Below are 12,825 nucleotides of genomic sequence, written 5' to 3'. Positions count from 1 at the left end.
ATAATCACAGTCAAACTCTATTTGTGTATATTTTAAGCACAAACGGCAAGAGGCGCTTAAAACCATCTGCTAAAGTACCTAATAAGAGACATTATAATTCTTTGCTTGTGTTTTCATCTTATCAGTTAATTCAATCAATCAAATCGTGTTACCACTCTCATGATACAATCATATGAGGATGTGGAGATACTGTATCAAGTAAAGTCTGGTTTTTAAAAAAAGAATAAACAAAAAAAAAAAGAAAGAAGCTGAAGCCAGATGAAGAAGGTTGCAGTTGGAAAAGACTACAGAGACATCTAAAAAAAAAAAAAAAACAATAGAAGCATCCTGGGGAGAAAAAAACGGGCGAGATGCCATTAAAGTTTTCTTTTATGTCAGCTCAACTGGAGCTGCATAAATAATTTCGATCATTTTTGAATCCACAATTTTGTAAAATGATAACAAGAGCAGAACAGAAGTGGGTTAGCCAGAAAGCCAACTAAGAGGAAAACCGGATGAATCATCTTATTTTTGTGCTGAAAAAACTGCCATCACTCATTTGAATTTGCCTTCAGTTATCTCATAACACCCAAACACATCTCCACTATGGAGCTAAAAGAAGTGTAGCATCAATGTGATGACAACAGCCAACATTAACACTGACTGAACTCACTATTTTCACATCTATTGTCCAGCTGATATGTCTTACATAAAACATACTCTCACATATTCCATAACTGACTTGCTCTCTTGTTCTCTTTCTTTCTGTGCAAATATCCTTAGATACTTAAGATAAGATAAGACTTAAACTGCTATCAAAGTGGGTGGCACTGCTTTCATATTTGATATTTACTGATGCTGCTTTTAAGTAATTGCAAGACAAAACTCATTGCTACAGTGGCCGACATTCCAAATAAATGGCTGTGAATATCCAGAGCCTGAAATGGCCGTGACTTCACTGCTCACTTTTGCAGTAAGATGTTCCTTCATTGATTATATACAGAATAAACATGATTGTGATGCCTGCTTTAATACAGTAAATTGATATTACAGAGATAGTATATTGATTATCTCGCAGTCCCATGAGAGTACAGCGCCCATTTAATTGACTGAAAATCAATCTGTAGTTGCAAGTACATAGGAGTGTCCACGAGAATGGTTGTATTACCAAATGGTGGTTATAATGAGCCAGCTAATGAAGAGTTGTTGCCTATATAGATTGACACACTAACACCTGGATTTTCACCAACCTGCTGTTCTGCCCTGATAATAAACTGTAGACTAAGCCCCTTTCACAGGGATACACACAATGTAACACAGTTGAATGAGCTTCAGGTCTGCAGTGTGTTTGTACGCCCTGGTGCTTCATTAGCGGCGACACAAACTATTGTTTGTCTGCTTTACCAAGCAGGCAGCATTAGGCATTTACAAGGTCACCCCCATATTCCGGCAGCTGCTCGGTGCCAATCCCTTTAACGTTGCTGTAGGCAGCTAACCAACACTACACACCACACCTCCACACACAGTTACCCACAAACAGAGTATTTCTCCTGCCTATCCCCATCAGGCAGTGTGACTGTGAACGTGTGAAACGAGAAGGGAAGCACCCACAGTCAAGTTGTCTTGCGGCTTTATGGGTGCTGTAACAATGTTGGAAAATAATCGAGTTGTTGTTCTGCAGTAAATGGAGCTCTTTGCGATCCTGTTCTATACATGCATTGTGCACATGGGGAGCACTTTGGTAAATCATGAGCAAACGCATAATTTGGGGCCATTATGATCAATTATCCATCAGGTCTTTTATTACGGTTTAGTGTACAGGGTGCCATTGCCACGAATAAGCACGTCTTTAGATCCGAGACCTCTGTTAAGAGTAAACGAAAAATTAAAGTGGTAACATCCAGCAAATTGGAATCATATACATTTCAACTTGTGGTCTATGAATTTCCCTCAGACAAGGATTTTCTTTGACATGTCCACCTCACATGAAGTTTTCTTGATCATTGTCACTCATTTTGTACTTTCACCTGAACCAGGAGCCAGCAGACTACTTGAAAACCTATCTATTCCAACTGAGTAGCAGTAAATGATGCTCTGACTAAACCATCCAATCTCAGAGCCATTTTAGTAATATACCTGCAATATTAGTTCTCTGCTGGGGAGAGACAAAAAGTGTTTCTAAGAAGCCTCTTTGTGATGAATTCTTTATATTGCTGGGACAATTTAATCCAAGTACCAAACCACTCCTGCAAAATATTGTCCTGTTACATGCAAGAGTCAACAGAAGTGACATGAAAGCAATTGGAAATCTGTCATCACAGCAACAAACCAGTCGAGCAAAACATGCTACATGCACAGACTGAGACGACGTATATAAATTGGACTATTGTATGATCACGTTCCTCGTAGTTCATGTTGAAAAATAAAGCTTGCTCTTGTTGACAATACAATTGTGAGGTGTCAACGAGCTGTCAGGGATAGTCATGTGGGGGACAAGAGGAGCTTACTGTAACAAACAAACTTGTCAACTTCAGCAAAACTGCAACAAATTTCAGGACTCCACTAAAATCTTCTTTTTTTTTTCTTTTTTTTTTACATGAAAGCTTTCTCCCTCTGGTTAGGGAATGAATCGTAAATGTCTGTGCCAGACAGAAACAGATTATTGCACACAACATTACACAAATTCAATGCAGCACAAGAAACAAATTTGCAGCATCAGTGAAGTAAAAATTGCTTGAGTCACCTTTAAAGACCACAGCCTTCAACCACTCAAGTATTAAGTTCAATGCATGAGGAGGCAGCGCACAACAAAATGATGTCCGGGTACAATTTCTAACGTTTAAACCTGAAGGGCAGAACTTCCGCACTCCCCTTTGGCTACTGTTGCAGCTGTTAAACGGTGCACAGTCTGTTAATAATTTTAATAAAATGCATCACAACCTCCCCAAAGTGACTTGTTTCAGTGTCAGAATTTTATCCAGTCAAACCGATAATACTTGAAAAGTCTCTAGAGGCAGCATGATTTGATTATTCTATCATCATTTAATTTAGCATCTCTGCTAAACCGGAAGTTGGCCAGCAAACCCAGTTGAAGTATCTAATGCTCTGCCCATTGAGCACACTTAGTTTGCATTCATCTGGCTGGCAGTCCCTGCAAACACCCGATCTAAAAACGTTGTATACTGTGACATACAAAGAGATTGATCTGTTGGTGACAGGTTTAATCAGCTCTGTGTGAACTCATTTGGCACGGGCTTAAATGTAGCAGACGTTCGTTTACAACTCAGGCATGATAGCTTTTGGCAAAGACACCATCAATCAAAGCTATTACAGCATGTTTCTTTTTCTTATGCACTTTTCATAAAGCTCATTGTGCTATGTTACCTTGAAGGCTGAAGATCAATATCAATTTGTTTACTTTCCCCTTCAAGAGCAAAGGTTCAATCTGTTTTGATTAAAGATTAGTATGGTTGATAAATTGACGAGGACTCAGCTTCCACCCAGATGGAGAGAATTAATAACTGTCAGTCTCCAGCCGCTCAGCTCCTATATGATGCTTATTAGGATAGCACGGTCCATGAGAGCTAACATTCCTCGCCTACGATTCCTCCCCCACTCCTGCATCCTAATAATTTCAAAAACATTTTAAGCCCTCCAGGAAGTCAATCAGAGCCATCTTTCTCTCAGTGTGCAGCGTTGCTGTGACAATCAGCAACAAGCTCTTTGCTATACATAATGCAGCCTCTAAAACTGCACCCTTTCCTGGTCCGTGGGGGATCTTCGCCATGGTGACTGCATGCCACAACAATCAGCTCACTCCTGAAAGTCGAATGAACAAACGAATGAATCAGATGAGAGGGGGAGTCAACTAGCTCTTGTAAACCACAGTATTTGGCACCGCAACATGGTTTGAAGCCTGGCTAGAAATAGCAGCTGCTCCACCTCTGACATGAGGTGTTACCGCAGCGTTGGAGGAGGGGGTGGTCACCAAGGCTGGCAATAAGGGGGGTTAAGACAGAAGTCATGCTGCCTTGCTGGGGTATTGTACGAGTGCCAGCGTGTCAAAAACGACAAATAGCAAAAGCACAAAAAGAGAGATCACTGAAAACCTACTGGGCTTGATAGAGTGCAAGAGGATGAAGTCAAGAAAATGAAACAAAGACACATCAATACAGAGACAGAGTGGAGAAACAAGAAACTGACAGTGAGATAAACAGAGAGAAAGACAGATAAGTGAGAGCGCCTGCCAAAATGAGGATATGGATTCACCAGCTTGTGTTCGCCAGAACCTTGCTCTCGGCCTCCAAGGTAAATTTTCAGCTTCTCACACATGTCCATAAATATCTCTGCAGCAGCACCACTGCATCATCCTAAGACATAAGCTGCCATCACCTCTGACTGTATAAATTTGTTGACTCAGATAAATGGAGGCAATGGTAATAGCTCACATTGCTTTTTATTCATGTTGGATCGATAAAAAGTGAAGCCAGGCATAAGGGAACTCAGAGAAAGCCTCGGATGGAACAGTTTTAGGATTCTAAAAGGGACATCTCCGGATCAACAAATTTAATTTTCTCATTAATGCCATTGCTGGAAACATTACAGCATTTGATACCCCAAAATATTTATAAACACTTTAAACAAAATTGATCTACCAGCATATGATAACGTATATGGTCACATTGACATATTAAGGTCAGTAAAAGTGTATTTGGAGGATTTAAAGCCTTGCTTTTATCACCATCACTGGGAGATCACAAACTGTGCAGCCATCTGCTTTTCTAGCGTCACTGCTGGTGTCTGACAGCACTTTTGTTTTTCTCTGCATAACAACAAGACAGAAAAGACAATTCATCCTCCCGACCTAAGCAACCTTTGTCTTGACGCATGGAAACAGCGCTGCTGATTTTATTCTCTTGTCATCGTGCTTATATTCTTATCATTCCAGAGAATAAGAAAGTGCACCTTGGTTTTGTGTATGTAATGTGCTGTGTCTGGAAACGAAAATTTGTTTTTATCATTTGTGGAAATCATATTGATTGATAATAGTTATACTATGTAATAATTGAATAAGTGTATTTCCGTTTATTCAGGTATACATTAGAAATATTTGCTATATTAGAAATATCTTACTCAAATCAGGGCACTGATGTAGGTGTTATAGTAGGGTCATTTTTCTTCTAAGAAGTTATGTATCATCATTTTAAAATAAATGTGAATTTGAACACTCAGAATAACATTTTGATTAATTACTTGCCACCTTGTCGTTTGACTACTTAAAGTAACCCTTGTACAGTGTGCTATAATCTCAAGGGCTCCCAGCGGTATAATTTATCACACATAAAATGTGAATAGTAACAGGGACGCAGAGACCTGACTGTGTGTGTGATGAGAGAGATAATTAACTGTAAAGCAGGGTGTGATTAATGTGCTTCTAGGTACAGAGAGAGGGCACATGCAATGTGATAAGAGAGGAGTGTGCTGCAATCCCAGGTATAATCTTGAAAAGTGAGTGGTGTGCAAGTGTATGGGTGCGAGGGTGTGGGGGATGGAGCGCGACAAAGGGTTGCCATCATCCCCATGACAACGTCCCCATTTAGTGGTACCCCTTTTCCTAAGAACAAATTAATAAATAAAATACAAATGTACAAATGTTATAAGCAGTTGAAAGAGATGATGTTTAGCTCTGTTACAAATAAACAAATCCAAATCCAGCAGATGAGCCAGTCTGAGCTTTTAGAGATGAAACAATTAATCATCCAATGTCACAAACAGATGCACGATTTTTTTTTTTTTTTACATTGTACCATTATTTTCTGTAATAGAAGAAAAATCAACTTCATACATGTGACAGTGATATTTTTGTTGTTTGTTGAGAAAATAATGTATAACCTGTTAGAATATCTTGTATTGTGGGCAGCCACTGATGTTTGCTCTCTGTTGGCGCCATCATGTGGATATAGTGGAACATAATTAAGCCATTTTTTAAATTTTATTTAATCAGGTACTTCAATCGTAGAGCGAAGTAGTTTAAATCTATTGAAGAGTGATTGTTATTTATAAAGTAATATCCACCTTCACTAGTTCCTCACTTCAGGATCATTGTGTTTATGTTTATGTGTGCTCATTTCTTCTTTTTTTTTTTTAATTTTGTGTCTTTTTTTTGTTGCATTCCTGTCAAATTTAGCATATTAATAAAAACTATTGGTGGTGAAAATGGCCTTTCTATAAATATGTAATCATTATTACGCGAGCACTCACTGTTATTACTAGTTCATTGCATCCTGTAAAGCAGCTCTCCACCTTGAGCAGGGAACCACCGAGAGCCACAAAAGCGCAACCTCTAGGTGGCAGTACGGTGCAACAAAACAGGATAGACGTTGCGATGTAAAACGAAAGAAGAAGAAAAACAGGAAGAGGCGTTGAATGTTACAATTGAAAACAAAAATGGCGGGGTAATGAAGCTGCTGTTAGCACCGTAACTGTGAAAATATAACGTCTGACCAGCTGCTTATTAACCTGAAGGTTGGGTAGAAGATTTGAAAACGCGAATCCAGACCGCCGCCGGGCCGAATAAAATAGTTTGTAGCCCGATAATGATAACTGGCGTCAAAGCTGTATTTAACGTAGTTAGCTCCCACTGAAGTGTCTTTTTTTTTTTTTTTTTTTCCTGACTGCGCATCATATTTCTACAGATGTTACTTCAGCGGGTCTGTTTATTATTCTTAATCATTTTAAAATGAGTAGCTAGCGACAGTACGGTACGAGCCTGACAGTTGTCAACCTTGCACACAGGTGCACAAACGACGATGACCGTGAATGGGAAAGTCATCCCGCACACCCCGCTGGCCGTGGACTTCTGGTATGTGCGGAAGTGTCCGGGCACCCGGTTGTTTTTTCTGTCCCACATGCACGGCGACCACACGATGGGTTTGACCTCCACTTGGAGCAACCGGCCCATCTACTGCTCACCGACCACCGCCACTCTGCTCAGACTCAAACTGCAGGTGAGGAGAGACACAGGAAAGACACATGCTGAGCTGGTAACATAATCGTGTCTCAGTCTGGATGTAACATGTGGAGGGTGGTGAGCCTCACCCAGGACCGTCCCCTCCCCTCAAGTGTACTGGGTGGGTTATGTGAGCTCATTAGAGCTTGAACCTGACCTAACATACGATCACTGGGGTGTAGAAATAACAACCATCTGCATTTAAAACTAGAAGACATTGGTCTCTCACGCCGTCTACAAAGACACTTTTTCCACTTTAGACACGTTGGAGTTTCCCAGCAGCAGGAAAGACACAGTTATAAATAATGAAATGAATAATAATGCCCGACTTCCATTTAGCTGCTTCCGTTGGAGGGTTCTGGTGTCAGTGACGCTGTCACACTGCTAGGGCTCACTGGGACACCTGAACAGAAGAGAGCCATCCTTACTGTCATGAGTGACACCTGTGCTTCACCTGGTATCACAAGTCAAAATGTCTGCTCTGAAAAAGGTGTGTTGCAGAAACCTACAGACATTTATAGTGCAGTTGGGATCCCACCATGTCATGTAATATTATTTACCATGTCAACATTTGTTGGTGGCTTATGCAACAAGAGGCATAGATAGATAGATAGATAGATAGATAGATAGATAGATAGATAGATAGATAGATCCACTCGATAGATATTAACTATGTCAGTAGAAAACACATGTTGAAGTCATGCTAAATAGGTGGTCAATAAATGTTCCATTTCTTTTCATGAAGCATCCATTAAAGGCATATAAAATAATGTTTTAAATGTCTCATCTGCTTCTTTATAGATTATTCAAGACTGTTGAACTCTGTTGGAGGCCACTGTTCGTCCAAAACAAATCGGCTCCGATGTGCTTTAGCCAACTCTCTTCGGTTTTCTTTGGTTGGGTGGAACTCTGTTGATTATGAAGGCCACATCATATGATAATCATTTTCATACTCCTCAAACCATTCAGTGACCTGGTGCTTGTATACAAAATATATTCATGTGCTGTTCTGTGTCACAGATTTTTTTTTTTTGTGTAACTCTGAAAGTGTTTCATAGGATTTATGAGATCATTGGAGTGAAGTGGAGGGATAGATGTATTTTTTTGTGTGATTTTATTATCCTCCATTGATCATTTCTATTTCTGCTCAGGTGAAAGAACAGTGGATCCATCCTCTAGAGCTGGGTGAGCCGCACCTGCTCCAATTGGACGACATCGGCAAGGAGAGGCTCTCGGTCACACTGATATGTGCCAACCACTGTCCAGGGGCTGTCATGTTTCTCTTTGAGGCCTATTTTGGCTCCATCCTGTACACTGGTTAGTTTTTCTGATGCTTCTCGGATGATGTTTCTTAAACTGTGTCTTGTTAAAAACTCCTTCCTGTTTAATTTTTCTTTTGCCTTCTAAGATCATATGGTACGATGTTGAGCACACTATCATGAAAATCAACATTGAGCTCTGACACATTCTGAATTTCAGGTGACTTCAGATATACTCCTTCAATGCTGCGTGAGCCATGCTTTAGGACCAACGCCACTATAGATGTCCTGTACCTGGACAACACCAACTGTGACCCCAACCGCACTCTGCCGTCCCGACAGCAAGCCACTCAACAAATTAAAGAGATCATTCGTCGTCACCCCAACCACAATGTGGTCATTGGTGAGTTTGTTTGGATACAGCTTTGAACTCAACACAACTGCACATTTTACAAAGAGGCGACTTAAAAGAGGGTTTTATTAAGCTCAAACAAACCAGAATCTGATCTTGTATACCCAATTAGGATTTTTACATATTTATATCGGTGCATTCATCCGACATAAAGACAGAAACAGGCAAAAGGTTTAGTTTCTAGTACATACTGGGAATTTATATATGAAAAAAAAAAAATCATCAATTTACTGTAGCTTCTCAAAAAACATGTACTGATTTCCCGGGAGTAAGATTGGGCTTAATTTTAGTAGCTAAACTACACAGTCATCACAATTTGGAAAACTGCAAAACACACCCAGTAAATAATAACAGCCTCATGCTGCTTTAAACAAGGAATCAAATGACAGTGTGAAAACATGATAGTGCTGAACTCAGATCTGTTAGAGGCCTCAATAGTCGGTTTCAACTCATTATTTAGCCCTCGGGCGAGCAACTGCGCTGTACATGTTTACGTACTCAACACTATCACAGCATCATTTTTGGCCTGAGCAGGCATCTGTTTTAAGTTAAAAGGATTTAAAAAGCACCAAACAGCAGACAAAGTGAGCAACCAGCAAGTAAACATCAAGGCCAAAGTATTTCCTTCAAGAACTGGCAGAAAATCAAAACAGCTCTAAAAGAGTGAACTTAGATTCACAAGGTGGTCACAAACACGACGCCTTACCTGCTGGCAGTGTAGATAAGTAACTGATTGCCAACAAATTCATACCGTTAACGTTGAAGGTGATGATGCTGAATGTGAGTGCTGTGTTCACATCTTGTTTCTGCTGCCTCTGAAGTGGCCAAAATATCTTGTTTTTGCAGGATTGAAGTCTTAATTCCTTCTGGTTGCTCACTGCCCTCAGCAGAGACTCAGACTCATTCTGTCCTGCGCTGTCTTACAGGCCTGTATGCACTGGGAAAGGAGTCCCTGCTGGTGGACCTGGCGATGGAGTTTAAAACCTGGGTTGAGGTGAGCTTTGAGAGGATGGAGACCCTCGAAGCTCTGAAGCTGCTTGACGTCTTCACTACTGAGTCAGGGGCCGGCCGTTTCCGAGTCGTGAACCAGTCAGAGATTTGTTCTGCCGCTTTGCACCAATGGAACAAAGAACAACCCACTTTGGCCATCTTGCCCACCAGCAGGCCCCTGGTTTCCTTCCACCCCGACGTCCATGTAGTGCCATATTCAGACCACTCCTCCTACCAAGAGCTGGAGGATTTTGTTTCTGCACTTAAACCTACCTCCCTCGTACCCATTGTAGGAAACTGTGTACCTGGAAGTCTTTCTGCCTTACTGCCAACCAAGAAGCACCGTGAAATCCTGGTACCTGAGTCAGTCCGAGACTACATGTTGAGTCAGCCCGAGAGGCAGCTCGCCTCATCAGCAAACACTGGCCTTCGTCGCAAACACTTCCACCCACTTGTTCCCAAAGGGGTGGTATTTGAGTCTCCTGTAAGGGGATCCAAGGGGTCATGTGAAGAAGCCTGGGGGGCAGAGTGCCTGGAGCCGGATGCATCAGAAGAAGAGATGGACACAGAAAGTCGTGAAAACGACTCTAACTGTATCCTTATGGACCTAAGCCAAAATCTCACCCCTCGCAAAAACAGAAGAGGGACTGGAGACACGTGGGATCTCAACATCGTTCAGACAGTCTCTGAAGAAATGGTGATGGCAGAGTCAGTGCCACTCAATCAACTCACACACAGCATCCTTGTGCCAATGGAGATTGTGACAAACACCAAGGCCTGCTTGAAGCCTGTCAGGACAAGAAATCTTTTTGAACCTAATGCCAAACTAATCAATAATAAGCAGAATGGACTTGGAAATGCTCAGAACAACCACGCATTGTCAGATAAGGATAGCATGAGTCAGTACAGTGGGATTGATGTGAATGACAGCGTGATAACATTACTGAACAGACCCGATAATCTTTCCTGCGCTTCATCCAGCTCCTTCACTGAGCTGCAGCATGTGGAGGAGCTTGAAAACAGACTTTTAAATAGTCTCCCCTTCTCAGAGGAGGATATTAAGAGCTTTGGCCTCCCGCTGAAGAGTTTTGTGCAAGGATTTTCCCTCAAACCATTTCATGGTTCAAAGGAGGATGACGACTTCTAAAACAGATAATGTAATTTTAAAGTCAAGCTTTTACCTTCTGTTAGAGCCTTCTTGTTTTCCTGTGTGTGTGAACATAAGCACTTTAAAGCACTTTTCTCATTTGTACCTTCTTATTTTATTTATTTTTCCTTGTAAAGCTTCTATTTTGTGATCAAAAGTTCATTGGACTGGAAGGGTGAAGTGCTCGATTGACCTCTGGTCAAGTGATTGACTAATCTCAGCCCTTACTTCAGCTGCCTGTATAAATAAATCATGGGCAGAAAATCATTTTCATAACTCATTAAAAAAAAAGAAGTAATTTGATGTGGTGGAAAAAACTAATCGCTGACTTTGTTTATGGACTATGGATGAAGCTGATGCACAGCTTTCAGTGTTCAGTGATTGATTTGTAAAGTCACATTTATGGTTTTTCCACAAGCCTAGTGTGGCTCACTATAGCCACACTGAACCATAATGTCATGCGTTTTCACTGTGGACTTACAGCAGGAGATCACCACGATGCGCCGTGGTCCTGCTCCGCAGGAGGGCCGACCTCAGCCATCTGTCCTCAGCTCCTAAACGGTGCCGGAGACTACGGAGAAATCTGTAAAAGCCTCTGTGTTCTTAATATTCTTTTAGCTTTTCTCTGGATCATTGTAGTTTGGAATTCAATTTCAGTTCCCGTGTCCTCGTTTGTACGTTCAGCCTTATTTGACTGATTTCTGATCATTCAGCTTTATCAGCGCTGCGTTAGGTTGTAGCTCGTGGATGTTGGTGGAACAGGTTGGCGGGACTAACCACAATATACAGTAGATACATACGCTCCTTACTGCTTTTGTCTTGACAGCCATCTTGAAAAGTTCATTGTTGTTTTTTCTTTCTACCTTGATCGTTCAAAAGTTGGGGACGGTGGGTTTTGTCGAGCTTTGAATTATCAGTGAAAGGAGTTTTTGTAGCAAACTGAGTTAAAAGCAAACAAAATCTACAGTATTTAATTTAGCTTGGGCCTAAAATGCATGTGATTAGAGGGCTCATCAGTAGTTTTTGCCAAATGCCAGATCAGCCTTTTTAATTTAAACTGCAATTTTTATGTTTTCACTGTGTGAGGATCAGCCTTTTAAATCAAATTAAAAAAAATTCCCAACTGGTGTCTGATTTAAATGCATTTACATTACATTACATTAAATGCAAATAGTATTAATAAAGATCGGCAGTGGTTTTGGTATCATCTGTTTTTTCTTCAAGAGGAGGTTGTTACGCTCATTATTTATGTGAAGAAAGAAAACTCATCGTTTCTGTAATTGCCTTTGTAACTCTGTTTATCTAAAGGTTCTCCAAAATAAAGCATTTTACCAACACATTATGTTTCCACTATTGGAGTCTTCTTATCATTGTTAGTCCACTACTGTAGACAAAGTTGTGTGAAACATTGCTCAGTAGAGTACAAACAATTTCACCATGACATTGTAGGAACTGATAATTCTAAAGTAACTGCAAGTGAGGGACTATGCAATTGGCACTATTGCTTCAGTATTTTTTACCTACTCCAGCTTAATGTGTTTCCTGGTTTTTTTGTTCACCATATTCATGACCTTTGCCAACTCCAAAAAGAAGTTACTACAATCCTTTTAAAAAAAACAAAAAAATGAATTAGAGGTGACATAAACCAGCAGTGCGCACTAGGCTGCCCCCCTGTGGGAGTTTAGTACTTCACTCTGACAGTGAAGTGTCCGTGAGGAGCACAGTAGGAGGCCTCGATGAATGATAATGATGACTCCCATTACACAGGCAAAAAACAATTACATGAACTGACCTCATGGTGTTGCTATAATATTGTTTGCATTTTTGCCATTAACTTCTAAACCACACAAGGTAGAAAGCTTTTCTTTCTCTGAATTTTGTTATTTCATTTTTGAGCAGGAACCAACCTTTTCTGATTTGAACTTTGAAAAGTCTTCTAAGGCATCAAATTTAACCGTCACAACATTTCACACACAAGAAGTTCAAGCCACCCAAAGGGTGTCACTTTCTATTTTGATATGCTGTTCTG

At 40.6% G+C, this 12,825-nt stretch overlaps 1 protein-coding gene across 3 annotated transcripts; it reads left to right on the top strand.

The window, feature by feature from the left end:
• The first annotated feature begins 6,414 nt into the window (after window positions 1-6,414).
• Window positions 6,415-12,135, top strand: dclre1b (DNA cross-link repair 1B). Of its 3 annotated transcripts, none has more exons than XM_069688913.1 (4): window positions 6,415-6,986; window positions 8,140-8,305; window positions 8,468-8,650; window positions 9,586-12,135. In XM_069688913.1, exons 1-4 carry the CDS (start codon window positions 6,789-6,791, stop codon window positions 10,794-10,796), a joined length of 1,758 nt encoding a protein of 585 aa, XP_069545014.1. In that variant the 5' UTR covers window positions 6,415-6,788; the 3' UTR covers window positions 10,797-12,135. The 3 variants fall into 3 exon arrangements, with proteins under 3 accessions (XP_069545014.1, XP_069545015.1, XP_069545017.1); XM_069688914.1 differs by having other exon boundaries at window positions 6,897-7,478; window positions 7,790-8,305; XM_069688916.1 differs by having other exon boundaries at window positions 6,915-6,986; window positions 7,790-8,305.
• The last annotated feature ends 690 nt before the right edge of the window (window positions 12,136-12,825 follow it).

This window comes from Brachyistius frenatus, unplaced genomic scaffold (genome assembly GCF_029030835.1).
Source record: "Brachyistius frenatus isolate BFR_SWC_R1_liver_20210118 unplaced genomic scaffold, ASM2903083v1 Contig_6, whole genome shotgun sequence".
In the NCBI taxonomy this organism is placed as follows: domain Eukaryota; kingdom Metazoa; phylum Chordata; class Actinopteri; family Embiotocidae; genus Brachyistius; species Brachyistius frenatus.
This window is presented reverse-complemented; position numbering and strand designations above follow the sequence as displayed.